At 44.1% G+C, this 23038-nt stretch overlaps 1 protein-coding gene across 12 annotated transcripts in view; it reads right to left on the bottom strand.

Annotated features, from left to right (window-relative positions):
- The window catches only part of FRYL (FRY like transcription coactivator), a 1894812-nt gene that overhangs the window by 811097 nt on the left and 1060677 nt on the right, over nucleotides 1–23038 (bottom strand). For all 12 annotated transcript variants that reach the window (XM_069201557.1, XM_069201569.1, XM_069201550.1 and 9 more), the window contains one exon: nucleotides 18221–18305. In XM_069201557.1, coding sequence (XP_069057658.1) covers nucleotides 18221–18305 — 85 coding nt within the window. The remainder of the gene's footprint in view (nucleotides 1–18220; nucleotides 18306–23038) is intronic.

The raw sequence follows: 23038 nt of genomic DNA, 5'->3' as shown, positions 1-23038 counted from the left end.
TAGCAATGGGAGGCATTGGTACCTATAATGTGTTGAGGATAACGTGTTAAACAAAAAAATCTCCCTCTAATGGATCTGTGTGCATTGTTACCCCATGGTAGGCTGCAGCCCTGGCTATGACCGGATTGTATACTATAGTATCTTCAGGTGGAGATGGTTTAGAGGGGTAGGTGTCTGGGTCGTTATCTGGGATGGGATCAGGATCTTAAAGGTCCCATGGATCTACAGTGTCTTGTCGAGAATCAAAAGAATGTGTTGGAGAAGGCATTGGAGGAGGGCTGGTGTGGGGTGAGACAGATAATTGTGGAGAATGAGGCGGTACTAGCTTCTCTTTTTGCTTTGGCACTTTTACTGGGGGCTGTGCGGTGTCCAGTTCTTCTTGGAATTCCAGCTTTCTCTGTCTGTAGAGAAGGTGCTGTAATAATTATCCCTGTCTCTTTATGGATGTGTATCCTAGATTGCCTCTCATCCATAATTTGCAGAATGGGTTTAATGTCCAACTCTTCCTCAGAGGTTTTATGGCTTTCTCGTAGTTTTTTGTAAAGTCCTTGCGCCTCTGTAGAACCTGTCTTTTTTGGTTCCGAAGTTTGATGTTTTTTCGGTATGGAAAATGTTGTGGAAGGTCTCGACTCCGAATCTGTCTTTCTAATTTTCGACTCCGAAAATTGTTGTTTTCTGCTGGAGTCCGAAATGGAGCCCTTGATATTTTTTGTCGACTCCGAAGTAGTCGGAGGTAAGTGGCCTTTTTTAGTGCCGAACCATGGCCTTCCAGCAGTGGTGTACACAAGGCCTTCTGATGTTTCTTGTGTGGGGGTGCAGGGGCAGACGTACTCACATGCTGGCCGGCTGTGATGGGTCTGTCGTCTTCGGACTCCTGCTCAGACTCTGTCTCGGATAGAGACTGATGTGTGCGTCTTTTCCTGTTCGGTTAAGTCAAGATGTTCACTGCTCTTCTACGCCATTTCCAGCCTTCTTGCTCTTCGGTCTCTAACAGTCTTTTTCGATCGAAACAATAGACAGGCCTCGCAGTTTTCCTCCTGATGGTATGGAGAAAGGCAGAGGTTGCAAACCAAATGCTAGTACTTGGCATGGCACCGAGGACAGAATCGGAATGGAGTCCGATCCATCAGGCTCTCCATGAGGTCGGCCCGAATAAGCCCGAGTTAGGCACGAGCGCCCCGAAGGGTGAACAAAGTGGTTTTCCAACGGTACTACTGGTATGATGCTAGATGGAGAACGCGATTAATACAATACCGACGAAAGGGAAGGTTTTCTAAAGATTTCCGAATTGAAATCTCGGAGAGAGAGGAAACACGTCGAACCAGACGGCAGAAAGAAAACAATCTAACAATGGAGTCGATGACCATGCGCAATGGAACCAAGAGGAGGAGTCACTCGATCCAGTGACTCTAAAAGACTTCTTCGAAGAAAAACAACTTGTAACACTCCGAGCCCAACACTAGATGTCGGAATCGATATGCATAACATGTGTATCTGCAGCTACACATGCCATCGAACATTTATATATATATATATATATATATATATATATATATATATATATATATATATATATATATATATATATATTAGAGAGAGAGAGACATATACATACACACACATATATATATATATATACACACAATTGCATTTATAGGACTACAAAAATACTGAAATACATTTATAATATTAAAACATTTTATATTTTTAATGTATATTATTATTGATCATTTTCTTTCAAACAGATTTTAAGCAGAATAAAGTAAAAGGCATAGTTAAAAAGTTGAAATAAAAATTATGCAAACAGATGTTTAGTTAAAGAAAAATAGACAAATCTATAAACAAGACATAAAAAGTATAAAAACATAATTCTAAACTTACCTGCAAAGTTAGAATGCAGAAGTCCTCCTGAGGAAGTGGCTGCAATAAAATGATTTCTGATATACTTACCTGTGATATAACAACCTGCAACCAATCCCGATCCCTTTCACTAAGGGGCTAATGAACCAAACACACCCCCTCCTGCTTCCTTTTACTGTCTTCTCCTCAACTTCCTTTTAAGAGACATAGAAATGATACTACTGCCCTCTAAGCTCACGTGTCCCTACTGATTCAGCTCATGCCTAGATACTGAATACATCTGCTGCCCAGCTCAGCCCTACCACCCAGTGCCTGATTCAGCCATCATTTGGGGACCTTGTTCCTTCATTGTTAAAATGTAAGATTAATGAACAAGTTACTAACCTTTGATAACGCTTTTTCTGGTGGATACAGTATCTACTTGTGGATTCCTCACCTTTTGACTATCACAATGTGCCGGCGTTACATGGAAACTTTTCTTCATAGAGCTCTACGTTGAAGAGGGAGTCATAATGCCACAGCTCCGCAAGCAACTTGTTGGCGTGCTGACGTCAGTTTCCAACTACTTTTATTGTGCCTTTGAGGCAACATCCATGACGTGAAACCAACATCACGAGTATAACATGTCGCAACACAAATATAAAAGAAATATTTATATGAAACAGAAAAATACATAAACAATATACAAACAGAATTATTTTTTAAATATGCAGACAAGCAACAGGGAGGTGGATGGGTAAGTGAGGAATCCACAGATAGATACTGTATCCATGAGAAAAAGTTATACCACAGGTAAGTAATTTGTGTTTCTGATGAATACATGTACCTGTGGATTTCCCACCTTTTGAAAAGAATCCCCAAGCAGTCCCGCACTTGCAGTCTGCATATACCCAAAAATGTTGTAAAACAGAACGGGCAAAATTACCGTCCCTCCTGACTTTGGAGTCTAAGCAAGAGTGTTTCGCAAATGTGCAGAGGAAGGCCCAAGTTGACGCTTTACAAATGTCTACTACAGGGACACCTTGCTCTAAAGCATAAGTAGAAGACTTTGCTCTAATACAATGCAATCTAATACCTTCAAGATGGTTCTTTGTTAGCCATGGTGTGGCAGATCTTTATGCACAGGATTATCCATCTGGAAAATGTCCTCTTGTGCACTACTTTTCCTTTCATCTTACCCACATAACCAACAAACAGCTGATCATCCAGTCGGAGATCATAAATTCTGTCCACATAAAAGTTCACAGACCTTTAAGGGTCCAAACGATGTAGCCTCTCCTCCTCTTTAGATGGATGTAGAGAAGGATAGAAGGTATAAAGGGTGATAGACTGGCCCAAGTGGAAAGAGTAAAAACCTTTGGCAGGAAAGCAGCCCTGGTTCTCAATACCAAGTCATCTGCATAGAAAGTGTTGAAGAGGTGTTTCATACTTAATGCCTGCAATTCACTAACATGTCTAGCCAAAGTTATGGCAACCAGAAAAACAGTTCTGAAAGTAAGTAGTCGCAAAGGACAACTGTGTAAGGGTTCAAACGGAGTAACCATAAGGTAAATTATTACCAAATTAAGATTGCACTGATGCATGATAAACCGAGTGAAAAGGATAACTATTGGTAAGTCCATTAGTAAAACTTAGCATGATAAGTTACAGAGAGGGTTGGTTGGGTAAACCAAGGAAAGCTGAAAGGGCAGACAAATATCCTGTAACTGTTGCAACTGCACAACCTTGCTGTGCTAGGGAAAGCACAAAATGTGAAATATCAGACAAATGAGCTCTCAAAGGGTCAACAGAGCTTTTCTCACACCACTTTACAATCCTAGTCCATCTTCCAGCATAAACCGTCTTGGTGGGCTGTCTCCTGGTAGATAAAATCGCATCCACCACATAATCGGGAAGACTCTGGAGTTGGGGATATAGAACCAGCCTCGGAGAATGCAGGAGGAGGTCTGTCCTGTGAGGGAGACTGAGCAGACAGCACAGTGAGAGGGCCAATAAGGGGTGATTACTATGACTTGGGCCTGGTCTTGGCAATCAGAACTTGAGGAATTAAGGGTGCGGGAGAAATGCTTAAAGCAGTTAGGAGCCCCAGTCCATTTGAAACGCATCCCCCAAACCTATATCAGGAGGCTATCAGACAGAGCAGGCAAAACCTTCAGGACTGGAACCATTGGTGCACTCTGAACCATCGGAATCATAGGCTGAATGTCCCGGGGCCTCTGAAAAGGAGGGTAGGCACGATTCACTGTAGTGTCCAGTACTGTCCCAATGAACAGGGTGCGCTGAGAGCACTCTAGGTAAGATTTGGGCATGTTGATGGAAAAGCCCAGGTTGTACAACTGAGTTGTCAACTGCAAGTGACCGAACATCAACTCTGCAGACTTGGCTTTGAGCATCCAATCGTCCAGGGAATACTACTACTCACCACCTTCTGAGATGTGCTGCACCCATCACCTTCGTGAAGATTTGAGGTGCAGAAGTAAGACCAAACAGAAGGACAGCAAACTGGTTCTGTTGAGACCCCACCATGAGGCAGAATACCTTCCTGTGCGACAGCAGAATGGCAATGTGAAAATACACATCTGACAGAACGATTGAAACCATCCAGTCTTTCTTGTCCAGGGCAAGAAACACCAGTGCCAGGGTCAGCATTTTGAATTTCTCCTGTTTGAGAAACAAATTCAAAACCCTGAGGTTTATGATCAAAACGCAAACTGAAATCCTTTCTGGGATTCAGGAAGTTCCGTGAGTAACATCCCTGACTCCGTTCCTGCTCTGGAACTCTCTTGCACCCTTTTAAAGAAGGGACAGGACCTCCTTCTGTAGTAGCAGATGCTCCTCGGAACACAAACTGTGATGGGGAAGGAAGGTGGAGGAAATTTCTGGAAGGGTAGGGTGTACCTATTTTCTACAATACTCAAAATCCACAGATCTATTGTTATGGACCTCCACTTTGGTAGAAAATGGGACAAACCTTCCTCCCACTGACAACGAAAGCATGCTCCATGAAACTAGAACTGCTTTCCTGTGACAGTGGCTGGGGAAGTAGAGGAGGAGGAGGGCTGAAGGGAGGCTCTTCATTGTCCACCTTTGCCATGCCCTCTGTAAGACTCGTACGGTGGATTGGAGGACTGCTGCTGATGCTGGAACTGCTGTCTGCCATGAAAGGAGGTGTACTGGCCAAAACCCTGGAACTTGAGAAACAGCCTGTAGTCTCTAGGCTGAGATTGAAGGCCTAAAGAGCTAGCGGTCGCTTTGCTGTCCTTGAATCTCTCCAAGGCAGAATCAGCTTTGACACCAAATAGCCTTGCATCATCCAAGGGCAAATTCATCAGAGTGGCTTGCACATCAGCGAAACTCCAGACCCCCTTAGCCAACTATGTCTTTGTGTAGCAACTGAGGTCCCCATTGCGCTAGCCACTAAATCAGCTGTGTCTAGAAGCGACTGGATAACTTGCCTTACTGCCGCCTGGCTCTCATTTAACAGTTGTACTAAGTGCCTCTGAACATCATCCAGCAACTTTGCAATTACTGTCCTGGCAGAATCCATCAAGGTGTGAATACATCGGCCTAAAAGACACGTAGCATTTGTTAGCTTCGGAGCCATACTCCCCAAAGAAAACATCTTCACGGATTGCTCCACCTTCTTAGACTCGCTTCTCACTGGAGAAGTTGGAAAGGACCCTGGAACAGAAAGCCTGTACCACCAACCCTTTGGGTGATGGATAACTACTCAAAACACAGGATCCCCTGGAGGAGCCTTGTACCTTATGGCAATGGGTCAAGACTACCAAATGTCCAACACAGGCTCAGTTAAAGCCTTGTTAAAAGGCAACAGTGGTTCCAGCACAGAAAACAGAATGCAGTACCTCTGTCAAAAGATTTAGCTTAAGTTCAGCTTGAGGAAGGGGCAACTCCAACATATCTGCAGCCAACCATATCACTGCATGATATGACGTGACCGCAGGAGGAGGCATGCATTTTGGTGACAATAACTCCCATTCTGGTGAAGTGTCCAAACCACTTGCAATGTCCAGCCCCTCAAAATCTGGATAATGTCAAAGTGTCTCACCTTCTTCCAGGTCATGATCTTGCTGGGTACACAAAATTCTCCTCTCATTAAGGCTCTGAGCTTTCCTTTGGGATCTATGCCTCGACTCCAGCAGTGGCACCCGAAAAGACTGAATCAGCACCAGTGACATCCTTAGCAGTGTCTGAGACTTCTACACCTGAGTCTCTAAACCCACAGGAACTGCAGTCGAATGATATGAGAATGGCATGAAGCCTTCCGACGTTGGTGAGGACACAATTGGCACCGGTGACACCTTACGATCGTCAACTGGCAAAGGAGTCCCCTTCCTTGGCACCGGAGAAGGCCACGGTACTGAGACCATCTGCATGAATGGAAGGAAAGGCATCTGCTGATACCGCGCCGGGAAGCCTCCCAAGGAGAATACAACATCAGACCCATGGGGCCCGCAAGAGCACCAGATGGAATCACAGCCTGCTAAACATGTTACACAGCAAATTTAGGAAGCTAGAAGGATCTGTTCAAGGAACAGGGAAAACTGGATACTCTTGCTCCAGTCGAGAAGGTGGAGAAGAGCTGGAGGCGGAGGAACCACCTCTGGCTCCGGATCAGGATGCACAGGCAAAGTTAGAGGGCTTTCAGGACTCGAAGGTGACATTGGACATGCTACAGGAGATGGAGCCAGAGAGACTTCAGTCGGCCTCTGATGTTGTAACACCGGCATTGAAATAACACCTCTCGAAATCGACTTTGGGAACTGTGACGCTGCTTTTTTTGTGCTTCCTCTTGGATGACTTCAAGGAGTGAGGAGACGGCAACTTCGAATGAGGACACAACTTTTAATGACTAATTTTCTCCTTCCATGCCTTGGTCATGAAGAGCTTTGCCTCTTTATTTCAAGGCCTTCGGGTTCATTTTCTGACATGAACAGGTGTTGACATCATGGTCCGAGCTGAGACACCAGAAACATTCGTTGTGAGGGGCAGCGATCAACATCTGACCTGCACACTACCGGCAGGGCTTGAATCTGGACTTTCTTGGTGGAGACATTGTTACAGAAAACAGCCTCTACTGTTTTCCAACCTGAAACACTGTTGCCAACAGCAAACCTAATGGAGAGGTGAGAAAACCGTTGCACATCAAAGGTGGGGAAAAAAAGATAATGGATGTCAGCACGCCAATGAGAGCTTCTAATGGCTTCGATGACATCACGCTGAGTCGCATGTGGAGCCAAGGCATTACAACGCCCTCATTGATGTGGAGAACTATCAAGAAGTTTCCGCAGATTGCTAGCGCATTGGGGTATTCAGAAGGTAAAGAATCACAGGTAGATGTATCCATCAGAAATTCCCCTATTAAAGCCAAACCTTGTTCCAGCCACTCTATTCAATTATATGCCTATTGCTAACCTTCCTAGGTTGGCTAAAATCATGGAGGTGGTCATATAACTACAACATAAGTGTTATAACCTCAATAACCTCTCCATTTTATGAGGAGGATTTAGATCCTGTTCTGGGAAGGACAGTGCACTCCGAAGCTGATGATGTAGCGGGCTGCCTCCTGGTCATGCTATATCTGTGAGCAGTTTTGATACTGTAAACCAGTGAACCAATTACAGAGGTTGGGAGTAGTCTTTGCCGTATCAGCAGCAATAAAGTAACTTACTTGATTTACGAACCGATGAGCACAAATTTAAACAATGCTTTTTTTGTCCTTTGAGTGCCTGGACAGTGGGGTATCAAAGCCCGCTCCCCCCCCCAATCCTGGTCTTGTTCAAACGCTACATGTGCCCTTTGTACAATAGGTTTGCTAACTCTCAAGTATGAAGTACAATCCTATTCTCGTGGCACCCAAATCTACATCAAGGTAATCAGAACCTCCATCCATCTTCCTTTGCTTCAAGAACTCTTAACTAACAAAAGTCAGCTGGGACGAACAATTCAAAAACCAAATGCAGCATTTTGAGGGGAAAGGTGAAGGAGAAGTTAGTGCTCTACAGATTGCAACAATGCTGAATCAAATTCTAACCCCTGAACGTCAGTGAAAAACCTAGGCTTTTCATTGTACTGCAAGAGGACTTTAGAGGCTTAGGTAAAGTGGTGGACTGTTTCCACCAGCTGAAAAGTGTTAAATGTATCCTTCCTCTTTTGTCCTAAAAACACAAAGCGATGATGGTCAGGCACTGATGGATTTCAGAATAGACCACTGCAGCATTCAGTATACAGGGATTCCCAACGCAGCAGCGGCCCATCTTCCAATAGAACATTATGTGGCAGTAGCTGGTATCAAATTCAGTGATCCTGACTCACAGGCAAGAAAGTCTAAGCACTAGCTGCCACTTAACAACTGCATCAGTTATACATGAGGTTTGTGTCTGTTTAGGTGTTTTCAGCAATACAGTCAGATGTCCCTAAACAGCATTTTTAAAATGCCCCCTCTCTTGTGCAGTCAAGGCCAAGCCATTAGTGGTTTCCAGGTACAGGCTCAAACCTATAGGTAGTAGGAAGGGAATCTTTTTGGAGTTTCCTTCTAAAACAGCTCGAAATCCTCCTCTTTTGATCAGCTTTAAGTCACCCTTGAGAACCTGTATTTTCTAGGGATGCATCGTGTATCAGCACCAAGAGACCCCACTGAAATAGTGAGCACCTAATTTAAGCACATTCATTCAGTAATTAATTTACAGACCCATCTTTTAGGTTGGTAACTCAACAGGCAGGAAGGTACTGTATGTGGAAAAGAGGGTGTTTTCTGTATTTTTATATGGTTATGGTATTGAAGAGACAGCAGATGTAGGCCAGGAACATGCAGTCATTAAACTGTAAAAATCAGTGGACGGATACAAGTTTTTCTTAGGAGCTCTACACTGGAGCTGCTGAATGCCAGGGAGATTGATGCCTACTTGTTTTGATTCCATTTCATATATCTTTCTTCAGTGAGCCTAAAACTCTTGTCCATTTTGCTCTTACATGCCCTTTTCCATAATTTCTTTCTCTCTTTGTTACTGTTTTCCATTTGTGTTCCTCCTTTTTCTCATTTCCATCATTTTATCTCTTGCCGTAGGCCAAAGCTGATACAGCTAAGTACTACCTTTCTGGTTTTACTCAGAGGGGAGTTGTGGCTATAGTTGGTTTGAAAAACCCATGCATTTGACTTAAATGCTGGTTTGGTCTATGAACAATGGTAGCAAACTTCTTTTAGGTAGTATTGCTGATGAGTGGGAAGGCACAGGCTTTTAAAATTATTTTTGTTTTACTTATGCGGTTTTGTTGTGGGTGGTGAGACAGCCTTCTAAGTCCACAGACATACCTGCTTAGGTACCAGGAAGCATCTCATACAGAAATGGAAAGGTGAGCATGGAGACAATACCTGAGGACTTACAAGGACCATACAGTCACTAGGTAATGCACAGTGAATCTTACACAGGTCAGGGATGGGGTTGACATAGAAAAGAGGGGTGGGGTGCAAAGGTTACATTAAAGTCCACGTATCAACTCATGATGGTGCAAAACGTATTAGACCTAGGTGGGGCAGGCAGCAACTAGGGCTCAGGTAAACTGCCACTTTACAGTAACAAGACAGACGATGTGCATAAGTAGGTTCAGTGGTCATCATTCCCTGCCTAAAAGGTCATGATGCATGGCATTTGGATATAGACTGAGTGAGGTTGCTGCTTTCTGGGCTAGTGGAGGAGAAAAGGTACATGTAGGTCTGCTCCTCTAAGCAATTAGAGGCGTGTGGCTGGGTCTAGGAAGAATATTGACCCATTTAAGACTTTAAACTACAGTGTGTTAGCCCCCAGTGCGATGAAGACCCTTGGAAGAATGCTAGGGAGGTGGACTCATTTCTATTTGATGGCATGCAGGCGTGAGGATGTCATAATAAATATGCTCTTCTTCCATCCATCCATTCATTCCATCTATCCATTCATGGTGGAGTATGCCATTTGCACCAACATGAAACTATATTGAGAGGTCATGGCTCTCTTGACCCACGAGTGGATGAGGAGCAGTGTGTAGAAAAAGTATCTTGTAGTCTCAAAGCTACTGGCTCTCACACAAGCAAGATTTGTTAATGTGTTGTGTATTTGTAGCAGTAGGGTCCGTTTGCTTTTTTTAAGGTCATTAGTTAAAACAAATTGTTTCTTCTAAGACTTCAACTTTCCTATTTTTTGCTAGAGTGGCCCAAATGGACGTGTTCAATGGGGCAATGATTTTGGTTGGTATAATTTGTTCTGTGAGCTATTGATGAGCATGCCATCTCTACTTCTTTCCAGCTCCCAACTATCAAATCACGTTTAACACTGAGAAGAATAAATACACTTTAATGGGAAGTAAGGAGACTAACTTTCCGCAACTTCATAATGATGATGTAAGCATAATTAAAAGAATATGAATTGTAATTTAAAACTTAAAAATTGTCTGCATTTGACGTAACATTTTGAGTTACCTCATATGGAAGTTTGAAAAATATAAAGTCACGAAGAAGAAAATACATGTGTTAAGATACTGTCGAGGTCTAGAATATTGGCCTCAGGAGATCTTACCAACATGGACAAATTCCTCAATATTTTAAGCTCCGTGTAGAGGCTCTGTCACTCAAGATTTCCCTTCAATATACAGGGAGTGCAGAATTATTAGGCAAGTTGTATTTTTGAGGATTAATTTTATTATTGAACAACAACCATGTTCTCAATGAACCCAAAAAACTCATTAATATCAAAGCTGAATATTTTTGGAAGTAGTTTTTAGTTTGTTTTTAGTTTTAGCTATGTTAGGGGGATATCTGTGTGTGCAGGTGACTATTACTGTGCATAATTATTAGGCAACTTAACAAAAAACAAATATATACCCATTTCAATTATTTATTATTACCAGTGAAACCAATATAACATCTCAACATTCACAAATATACATTTCTGACATTCAAAAACAAAACAAAAACAAATCAGTGACCAATATAGCCACCTTTCTTTGCAAGGACACTCAAAAGCCTGCCATCCATGGATTCTGTCAGTGTTTTGATCTGTTCACCATCAACATTGCGTGCAGCAGCAACCACAGCCTCCCAGACACTGTTCAGAGAGGTGTACTGTTTTCCCTCCTTGTAAATCTCACATTTGATGATGGACTACAGGTTCTCAATGGGGTTCAGATCAGGTGAACAAGGAGGTCATGTCATTAGATTTCCTTCTTTTATACCCTTTCTTGCCAGCCACGCTGTGGAGTACTTGGACGCGTGTGATGGAGCATTGTCCTGCATGAAAATCATGTTTTTCTTGAAGGATGCAGACTTCTTCCTGTACCACTGCTTGAAGAAGGTGTCTTCCAGGAACTGGCAGTAGGACTGGGAGTTGAGCTTGACTCCATCCTCAACCCGAAAAGGCCCCACAAGCTCATCTTTGATGATACCAGCCCAAACCAGTACTCCACCTCCACCTTGCTGGCATCTGAGTCGGACTGGAGCTCTCTGCCCTTTACCAATCCAGCCACGGGCCCATCCATCTGGCCCATCAAGACTCACTCTCATTTCATCAGTCCATAAAACCTTAGAAAAATCAGTCTTGAGATATTTCTTGGCCCAGTCTTGACGTTTCAGCTTGTGTGTCTTGTTCAGTGGTGGTCGTCTTTCAGCCTTTCTTACCTTGGCCATGTCTCTGAGTATTGCACACCTTGTGCTTTTGGGCACTCCAGTGATGTTGCAGCTCTGAAATATGGCCAAACTGGTGGCAAGTGGCATCGTGGCAGCTGCACGCTTGACTTTTCTCAGTTCATGGGCAGTTATTTTGCGCCTTGGTTTTTCCACACGCTTCTTGCGACCCTGTTGACTATTTTGAATGAAACGCTTGATTGTTCGATGATCACGCTTCAGAAGCTTTGCAATTTTAAGAGTGCTGCATCCCTCTGCAAGATATCTCACTATTTTTGACTTTTCTGAGCCTGTCAAGTCCTTCTTTTGACCCATTTTGCCAAAGGAAAGGAAGTTGCCTAATAATTATGCACACCTGATATAGGGTGTTGATGTCATTAGACCACACCCCTTCTCATTACAGAGATGCACATCACCTAATATGCTTAATTGGTAGTAGGCTTTCGAGCCTATACAGCTTGGAGTAAGACAACATGCATAAAGAGGATGATGTGGTCAAAATACTCATTTGCCTAATAATTCTGCACTCCCTGTATTAGAAAAGCTGTAAACTTACTGTATCCTTAAGGACATTCTTTTTTAATAAACATTTTTATTGTTTTGTGGCCAAAACAGCAAGTCACAATTACAGACTCTTGTCAACTTGTGAAAACCTCCACCCCCCACCCTATCCCAATAGAACTACAGGTGGGCAGAGGTCCAATGTTTGACCCAGCACCATGGAATGCTCAGCCAGGATCGCCTTCCACTAACATGTTATGACTGGGCATGACCAGATCATATAGAAGAAGTTGGACAATGAGTGGTTGCACTGTGGACTGACCAGAAGATCTGCCCTATGCAGCCTGACAGGGGTAAGATAAGCACAGTGTAGATAGTATACCTGCACCAGTCATAATCTGGCACAGTCGGTGATTACTCTAGGTGCCATCAATGCATCCAGCCAGTCTTCATCCTTCCTTAAAGACATTTTAAGACAGAATACAACCTTTAAGCTAGGTTGCTGTGCAAGTTGGAGAAGAATTAAACTTATTCTCGCTGACCTCAATGCTCAGCTGCACAAGAATATTGACAAGAAGTACAGGATCCTATTTTTCTAGTCAGCATGAAAAATGTGTAACATGAAAGTCTGGATATGCAAATCCATATGAACCTACATCAAATTAATTTAAATGAAAATAATTTACACAATGGTTAGCTTGAAACCTGAAATCGACCTGTTCCTCATGAATTATGTTGAATATTCTGTAGCCATTGCCGGAGAGGACCTAAGATGAGAACTGCTTAACTCTGGGTGTAGGGGAAATTAGAGATGGCTAGTCTGTAGCATGACCTCAGCCGCCAGTTGAAGAGCAAACACACAAGAAAGCAAAGAGGATATGCTTTCTGAATAAAGAAAGGCAAGCAGAGACAGAAAATTAAGACTAATCCACATTGACCTTTGCTGCATGGAGAAGCTGTCAATGCAGAACACACATAGTAGCCAATTTCTAAACATGTTAATAAGAAAACGCAATCTGCGGGTACTCCATGCACCAGCCATAACATCGCCCATCACAAGCTTGATACCCTCCTCATCACAGACACAGTGTAGGAAAGTGCTCTTTTTGGCATGGTTAGACCCCCACTTTTTGCCAGACATCTGATGTTGACTTGACTGTGTGTGTGCTGGGATCCTGCTAACCAGGCCCCAGCACCAGTGTTCTTTCCCTAAACTGTATCATTGTTACCATAATCGGCACATCCCTGGCACACAGCTAATTACCTTATAAAAGATACCAGTGGTACCAAGGGCTCTGAGACGAGGTAGGGTCCCTAAGGGCTGCAGCATGTATTGTATTGTGCCACCCTAAGGGACCCCGCACCAAGCACATGCACACTGCCACTGCAGATTGTGTGAACTGGTGGGGAGAAAGCTAAAATCGACATGGCATTCCTCTCAGGGCGCCATGCCCACAAACCACTGCCTGTGTTGGTTACAGCCCTAAGGCAGGGTGCACTATACCAGAGGTGAGGGTTACATAAGCAATATAGCCCTACAGTGTCTAAGTCCATCTTAGACACTGTAAGTGCAGTGTCGCCATATTAAGAACGTGGGCTGGCAGTTTGTCATTACAAACTCCACAGCTCTGTGATGGCTTCACTGAAGGCTGGGAAGTTTGGTATCAAACTTCTCAGCACAATAGACCCACACTGATGCCAGTGTTGGATTTATTGTACAATGCACCTAGAAGGCATCTTAGAGATGTCCCCTGTATTTGAACCAACCCATTAGTGTAAGGCTGACCAGCCTGTGCCAGCCTGTCTCTAAAAGACAGGTTTCTGACACCATGAGGATAGAGCCTTTGTGCTCTCTGGAGTCAGAAAGAAGCCATGCTCTGGGTGGAGGTGCTTCACACCTCCCCCTTGTAGGAACTGCAACAGTTGGCACTGAGCCGCAAAGGCTCAGGCCCCCTGTTACAGTGCCCCAGGGCACCCCCCCTACCCCCCCAAACCTATCCACTGGGACGAAGTCCACTTTTGGCAGCAAGTCCAGGGGGGGTGGGGGGAGAAATAGGTAAAACAGGGAGGAGTGACCACTCCAGCTAGGACCACCCCTAACGTGTCTACAGCTGAAGTCAACCCCCCTCATTGCAGAATCTTTCATTTTGGTTTCAAGGACGGGAGACCACTAGGGTTAGGAATGTGCCCCGCCTTCCCAAAGCGAGTGGGCAAAGGCAGTGAAGACTCCAGACAACAAATGACTTGGCCCCAGTCCTACCGGGCTGTCTGCAGCTTGAAGGCCTCTGCTACCAAAAGGTGACCATCCTGCAGGACCTGTGACCTCTACAAACACCCAGAGGAGTGCCTGCCCACCAGAGGACCAACAACTCCCAAGGAAAGCCCTGTACACAAGAAACTCCAAGGAGGACTCCAGAACCTCCCTGGATCTGCGAATCCTGCCCACTCAGCACTTGACACCCGCGTCCTGGGTCCAGGCAGCCCGCCGCTGCAGAGCAGTTGCACAGGCGATTCAGACCCTGTGTCCACCCTGGGTGGACTCCTCCTGGCCAATACCAAGATGCCTACAGCCTAAATCTGAAGGACCACCCTGACCACGAGAGAACAGGACAAAGATACGCAATGCCCCCTGGCCTTAGGGAATCAGACTGATGGTCCAGCAATGTTCAGCAGATGGCCCTCCACCTTGTCCAGCCTTTGGTTTTCCGGAACCAACCCCCTGGACATAACTTGCATCTTTGTTACCTCCTGGGGTCCCCCTACTGAAAAGCACTGGGAGCCCGACACTATGTTTGCACCCTGCACCCGGCTGCCCTTGTGTCGCTGGGGGTGTGTGTTTGGTGCTAACCTGTGGCCCCCCTGGTGCTCACTTAAACCCCCCCAAGGTCTGCCCTCCGAAGTCCCAGGTACTGACCTGTCAGCAGATCTGTTTCCAAGAGTCCCTAGTCTCCATAGAATCCCATCCTAAATCCAACACCAACTTTGACCTCTGTACAGGGCCGGCCATGTGTTGCATGTTTGGGGTCCTTCTGAACCTTGACCAGTGGGCATACTAACTCCCGGAGACTGGAACTGTAAGTCAAGTACTTACTCCAAAACTGCACTAACACTTTTCCTTCCCTAGCACTTTACTTGAAACTGCATTGTCAACTTTTGATAGTGAAAAGTGTTACTTGACTGTAAACTGTTTTATTATCCAAACCCAAATAAAGTACATTTGATACATATGCTTGATACATTTTTACAACTGTACTTACCTCCAATGAGAATCTGTTGGTTATAGAAATAAAGTAACAAATATAGTTTTGCTATATAAAAACAAATGGTCTGGGGTTAGTCATTGAGTGTGTGAATCATTTCTTGACTATGTGTTTACAACAATTGCTTTGCACTACCCTCTGATAAGCCTAACTGCTCGATGACACAAACACAAAAGAGAGCATTAGTCTTAACTACTTTAGCCTCTGTTGAACCCATGGACTCTGTGCACACTATACCTCATTTTGATGTAGTATATACAGAGCCTGTTTCCAAAACATAGCTCACACCCACATCTTCACGAATCCTACACTTCTTTCATCCCACAGGTTATAGGATCTATTGTGTAGACTGTGTACTTAACGGAGGAGGCCTCGTTGCCATTCTTAAGTCCTCGTGACACTGCACCCTTGTCAAGCATGTTATCACTCAACTTCGTGGAGCAGCTGACCAGCCATTTCCCACTCTCCACAACTGAGACTGCTACCTATTATCCCATCTACTGGCAGCCCAAGAATATGAATTCTCAGATCTCCTCACCACTTTGCCATTCCACTATGCCCACACCACCCTCTTGGGTGACTGCAACCTCTCAGACAACATAAGCACAAAAAAACAAAACAAAAACAAAACACCAATCAACGTGGTAAGGCAAATCACACAACCAATACACTCCAAAGCCCATATCCTCAACCTTGTCTTCTCAACAACACCAATAATCCAATGTGAACCACCCATACCCCACTGGACCAACCACTTTGCCATTCCTATCTTCCTGGTTGGCACCCTACCAACAAACAAAGGTCAACACAAAAGAGAAGGCCAAATCTTCAGAACCTTTAAAGACTTCTCTATAGACAATCTAATGTGTGTACGCACCCTACCAACACCACACCCAATACCAACACCTTTCTAAACAACGTCAACATTCATTTGGAAAGCTATGTGAATATCTATGTCCTAAACAACTCACAAGTGCAAGGAAAAGCCTTCAGCACCATGGTACTCTGAAGACCATGTTGACAAACAATCTAACTGCATACAGGAAGGAAAATGAACCAAAATTCAGAATCCTGAAGGAACTCTTGATACTAAAGTCCCTTCATGCAACACACAGGCATCACATCACACCAGTCAAGCCACCAAGATTAGCAGAACACTTTTCAACAATCAAGCGCTGCATCAAACTCCTGTCCGACTTACCTACTCCTCACTTCATAGAGACAAGCAATGCATTAATCTCTTCATCAGTGAAACATTTAGAAGACCTAACAGCACATCGATGACGCCAGGCATGCTTTATCTGTGGACTTCACGCAGAATGCCACAAAGGTCTGCCTTCAAAGCCCTATCTCTACTAGATCTAGTCTACATACTCAACCCCAAAGTCACTTCTTATGAATATGATGTCTTACCACTGTCCTTCATCAAAGCTCTTTGGGAATGCACTCTTACTCCTACTTACCATTGTCAATGCCTTCCTCACTGAAGGCACCGTCAGAAACACTCAATACAGGCCAGATATTCCCACTTCTAAAAAAAAAAAAAAATCTACACTAGATCCTAATCACCTTGCTAACTACTGCCACACTCATCAACGATTTAAAGGCAATGCCACTAAAAGAGCAGTCTATATTTAACAATATGAAATTAACGCTATCCATCTCCTGCAAGACTACCGCTCTGGCTTCAGACCATGCTGCAGTATGGAGACCACCACCTCAGACATTGTTGATGCCCTCTTGACTACAGATGAAAATGACCTTTACTACCTGACATTGTTGGACCTCTAAGCTGCCTTCAACAGTTGACCACTGTACCCTAATGCCCACTCTGAAGTCTTGAATGGAATTCACTGGTTGTCCTCCTACGTTCTTAACTGGTACCAGCTTGTTCACATGGGCACCCCTAAGTCAAAATAGATCCCCATCACCTGCAAAGTTCCCCAGGTTTCTATACTGTCCCCAGTCATCTTCAACCTTTATATGGAGCTGCCTGGTGCTCTACTAACATTTAACAGAAACAAGAGTCACCAATATGCCGATGATACACAACCCTACTCGAAAGTCTTCTCTGTTTCAAACATTCAATGCCTCAAACACTGTTTCTTCGGGAAAGCAACTTTAGAACTGCTGTTCAAGCCCTCATACTTTTACATCTGAAATGTCCTACTTCACAGCCTCCCAGGCGCCACACTAGTACCCCTTAGGGGCCTCCTACACAATGCAGCAATTCTCACACAAGGCCTGAAGAAATGTGATCACGTCGCTCCCATACTGATGGAACATCCATTGACTTCACTTGATAGTCCACACCATCTTTAAAACCAGCTGCATCATTTACAAAGACTTCAAGACCAGGACACCTCAATTATCTTGGAGGCATGCTCACCATCTCTGGTGGTTCTCAGCACACCTGCATCCAGGGCACCGTCAGACTGCAGGCAAAGATGTATAAAAAAGAAAAAAAGAAAAAGATAGCAAACCTTTTCAAGCTATGTACCGACAACCGGTAAGAACATTGCTGTATCAGGACAGCTTAATGCAGTTTCAATTTAAGAAAAGATGAAGGCTCCTCTCTTCAAAAAAACACTATATCACAATACATTTAAGTACACCATACAGCTTTCACTCCTATCATTTGTTGACTTTATGAAAGTCTTTCACCATGTACACCAAACAACTGCCCTTAGAGTAGGTTCAAGTTATAGAAATACCAGATACACACAAAATATGTTAATTTAAAGAGAAACGCAGAGCTGATTGTCTAATGACAACATTAATTTATGAATAGGTTGCTAAAGAGAATGCAGAAAAATAATAAACCAATCTCAATAGTGGGTGAGAATTGGCGCATCTTTGTAAACAGGCTGCAATTCAGAAGGTCAGATCAACAATGATCATGTAGCAATATGACAAATCTACTCACTTATCTTCCACACTCTCTCTCATGTGCTTGCTGTCAGGATTTCCATCAGGCTGAGCTACCATTGTATTGCTACTAGAAGTTGTACCTGTTTATTTCATAAAGAAAACATAGGATGAACATTTCAGTTACCTTATATTACTGCAAAATGACAACTGTTCATTGTTAACTACAGATGCCTTCAAATTGACAACAGACTAAAACCATCAAGTCTAATAAAAAAAAGCTATTTGCCTTCAATATCATTCTATATGGTGAATACGGTATCTACCAACAAATTTCTCACCTTCTGAATATCCCAGGTGCCGGTCTGCATCCGGAAAGTTTTCAATACGTTTCCAACAATACGTAGGGGGCAACGGCTCCATCTTGTGACGTCACTGGAGCCATTAAGCGATCCCAACCCGTGATGTCAGTTACAGTCCACTTATTTTTAATGCAGTTTTGAGGTGATCAGGTTACACCAACGTCCATGGCACATGAAGTACATCTGTGGTATAACTGGCCATGAAGCAGGAAGGTGGGTGGGTCATTGAGGAATCTGCTTGCAGATACAGTATCCACTAGCAAGAGCATTATGAAAGGTAAGTATCTTTTTCTTCTAATGGATAATTCTACCTTCAGATTCCTCACACCCCCACCAGGAAGTGGGTGCATGGGTGGTTAGACTAAGAAGTCTTGAAACACTGAGAAAGTGAAGTGATCTTCACTCCTCACTTTTATAGCCCACACAATGCTTAACGAAAGTGTGGAGTGATGACCAGGCTGCCACTTTACAAATGTATGCAACTGGCACACCTCTCGCTAGCGCAGTTGGGGGTGGGGTGGGTTTTCTTGCTCCAGTGGAATAAGCATAAATGCCTTCTGGGGGGACTTTGTGGGCCAGCACAAGGCAGATAACGATGCATAGAATTATCCAATGTGCCAACGTTCTTTTATGCACTGCCTTGCCCTTCGTCTTTCCAACATATACCATGAAGAGCTGGTCATCCAGCCTAAATTTATGGGTCCTGTCCACATAGAAGCTGACTGCTCATTTGGGATTAAGACATTTCAGCCTTTTGTCCTCCTTTGTTGAATGTGGGGGAAAATAGAAGGCTGGAAAGATAATGGACTGGGCTAGGTGGAAACGGGTGACCAGCCCAGGCAAGAAGGCAGTACTAGTTCTCAACAAAGCTGGTCTGGGAATAAAGAGGTAGGCTTATAATTCACTACCTCATTTGACAGATGTAAGTGTGATCAATAAAACAGTGTTAAACATCAGAAGCCCTAAGGGACAGCTGTACAACTGTTCAAACAGAGAACACAGTACAGAGAACATTTAAGAACAAAGTTGAGGTCCCATGGTGGCACATTAAATGGAGAAGGGGAAATTGTTAGTTAGCCCTTTCAACAATTTGATAATAGTGACTTACAAAGGAACGATGATCAGCCAAACAGAAAGGCTAATAAATAACTTTAACAGAGCCAGCTGCACAACCCTGAAGTGCCAATGTGAAGGAGAATTGTTAGGATGTCAGAAAGATGGGCCTGAAGAGGATCTTGTTTAGAACATATGACAAACCTTCCCCATCTATCTTGAATAGACTGTCTTGGTGGATTGTCTTTGTGAACACAAGATAACACACATCTACCGGGGGTAGGTAGTAGGAGCTCAGGTTGCCTCAGTCAATCTCCAGGCAAGCAGGTGTAGGTTCAGGAGGATGAGATGAAGAACCTGCCTATGCAACAGGAGATCTATGCTGTGATATAGACTGAGGGGAGGGCACAGTGAGTGTTGAACGAGGTCCACATACCAAGTCCTTCGTGACTGGTCCAGGGTAATGAGGATTTTTGGGCCCAGTTAAGACCAATCTTCTGCAAGACATGAGGAAACAAGGGAATGGAAGGAATCGCATAATATGGTGGAAATTTAACCTCAAGTGCAACACGACCACCCTCCCGAAATGCTCCTTGCATTGGATAAGGGAGGGCAACATTTTCAGGCAGTGAGCATTCTCCTGAGTAGCAAGTAGGTAGATTAGAGGAGACCCCCCACAGATGGAAAATGTCATTAACTACTTCCAGATGATGTTGCCACTCGTGGTCAAGCAAGATTACGCTGGCTGAGGTAGTCTGCTCACATGTTGAGCACTATGGCCAGGTGACGTGTTACAATGCAGATCTGATTGTCCCGAGCCCAGGACTAGAGTCGTAGAGCTTCTCAGCAAAGGAAATGCAACCCTACGCTCCCTTGTCTGTTGATGTACCACATCGAAGTTGTATTGTCTATCAAGATCTGGACCGACTGACTACAAATGGAAGGGAGGAAGTTCTTGAGCCCTAGACATAGCGCTTGTAATTAAAATAGACTGATATGCAAAAAATGTTTTTTGAGAAAGAAGACTTGTGATCTTCCAAGTCCTCCCGATGGAGCCCCCACACAAGGGTGGAGGCTTCCATGATCACTTTGGTCACAGGAGGGAGAGGGTGAAATAGCTTTAATTGTATAAGGTTGCTGTCCACACTCTACCAATATAGATTCACTGCAATGTCACTGGATATTGCAATAAAGCTTTGGAGATCTCCATGGTGTAGGAACGACTGCCTGTAGAAGCACCACTGGAAGGACCTCATGTGCTAGCGTGCGCAGGTTACCAACAGAATGCAAAAGACAAGCAGACTGAGCAGGTGTAAAATCGTCAAGACTGAAAAGATAACTCCACTCCGAAACATCTGAACCGTAGCCTGAGTGTCTTGAACCTTCTAAAGAGGGGAAAATGCGACTCAATGTGGTGTCCAGTACTGAACTCAATGTGGTGTCCAGTACTGACCCTATGAAAAGGATGTGCCGAGACAGCATAACACAAGATTTGAGTTTGTTGTTTGAAAAGCCCAGGCTGAACAACAAATGGGTTGTCGATTGCAACCATTTCAGGAGAGCTGGCTTTGATGATGAATACTGAGACTCCCACCTGAGATGGGCAGCAACCACTGCCATTACACTTTGTGGAAAATCGAGGAGCAGAAGTGAAATCAAATGGAAGGATTGCAAAATGGTATTGCTTGGACGCAACCTTGAAGTGTAGATTGTTTTAGTCTGAACGCAACATAGGAATGTGGAAGTCAGCATCCTGCAGGGCTACAGGCACCATTAAGTCTTCTGCTTCTACTGCAAGAAAAACTGAAGCAAGAAAGAATTTTGAACTTTTCCTTTTTTGAGGTACCATTCCAAAACCCTGTGGTGTAGGATCGGATGATGCCGCCATACTTCTTGGGGACCAGGAAGTAACAAGAATAGTATTCCTGCCCATGCTCTGTGAACAAATCTGTGTCTTTTTGGCAAAGGGATAGAACTATTTGTTGAAGGACGCACAAATAATCTTGTGGTAGTGCTGTCTGCGGACGAATGGGAGGCGGAGAAGGGTAAGGCATACCCCCTTTCCACAATTTGCAAAACACAAAGGTCTGAAGTAATGGCTCACCACACTTCTGGAAAGGAGGAAACCTGTCCTCCAACTGACTCAATGTGTTCGGGAAAGATGGAACTAGGGCTGCATCCCTATGGCAGCTTGGAAGAGTGCGAAGGAGGAGGAAGGGGTAAGGCTCCTTGTCTTCTTTTCCTCACCCTCTATAATGTCTGTAGAGGGGGTTTGCCTGTTGTAGCTGCCAGGTGGCATATTCATTTTAGATGATAGCAGCTATCAGTCGAGCATGTCTGCTGCCTTTCTTATCACACTGTGATATGTAAAGTTTGGAGGAGTAATTGCAGGGGGTATAAGATATTCCATTCCTGGGAGGTGTTAACCTTGCTTGCATCTCTTAGTACCTCAGAATGAAAATGTCACTTACCCAGTGTACATCTGTTCATGGCATCAGTCGCAGTAGATTCGCATGTTCTGCAATAGCTCGCCATCTGGTGTTGGGCCGGAGTGTTACAAGTTGTTTTTCTTCGAAGAAGTCTTTCGAGTCACGGGACCGAGTGACTCCTCCTTTTGTCTCCATTGCGCATGGGCGTCGACTCCATCTTCGATTGTTTTTCCCCGCAGAGGGTGAGGTAGGAGTTGAATTGTAGTAATAGTGCCCATGCAATGGAGTGACTAAGTATGCACCGATTTAAGGTTGAGATGATACATATATAGATAATTGAAGGTAACTTCCAAACTGCTACAGGCTCCCGGGGAGGCGGGTGGGCACATGCGAATCTACTGCGACTGATGCCACGAACAGATGTACACTGGGTAAGTGACATTTTCAGTTCGATGGCATCTGTCGCTGTAGATACGCATGTTCTGCAATAGACTAGTAAGCAGTTATTTCCCCAAAAGCGGTGGATCAGCCTGTAGGAGTGGAAGTAGTCTGAAATAATGTCCTTAATACAGCTTGACCTACTGTGGCTTGTTGTGCGGATAACACGTCTACACAGTAGTGCTTGGTGAATGTGTGAGGCGTAGACCATGTGGCTGCCTTACATATTTCTTGCATTGGGATGTTTCCTAGAAAGGCCATGGTAGCACCTTTCTTTCTGGTTGAGTGTGCCCTTGGTGTAATGGGCAGCTGTCGTTTAGCTTTAAGGTGGCAGATTTGGATGCATTTAACTATCCATCTGGCTATACCTTGTTTTGAAATTGGGTTTCCTGCATGAGGTTTTTGAAATGCAATAAAGAGTTGTTTAGTCTTTCTGATGTTCATTGTTCTGTCAATGTAATACATTAATGCTCTTTTGACATCTAATGTATGTAGTGCCCTTTCAGCTACGGTATCTGGCTGTGGAAAGAACACTGGAAGTTCCACTGTTTGATTTAGATGGAACGGTGAAATAACCTTTGGCAAAAATTTAGG

The sequence above is a fragment of the Pleurodeles waltl genome, chromosome 1_2, assembly GCF_031143425.1.
Source record: "Pleurodeles waltl isolate 20211129_DDA chromosome 1_2, aPleWal1.hap1.20221129, whole genome shotgun sequence".
Classification (NCBI taxonomy): Eukaryota; Metazoa; Chordata; class Amphibia; order Caudata; family Salamandridae; genus Pleurodeles; species Pleurodeles waltl.
The sequence above is the reverse complement of the archived record's forward strand: the minus strand, read 5'-3'. Positions and strand labels throughout refer to the sequence as shown.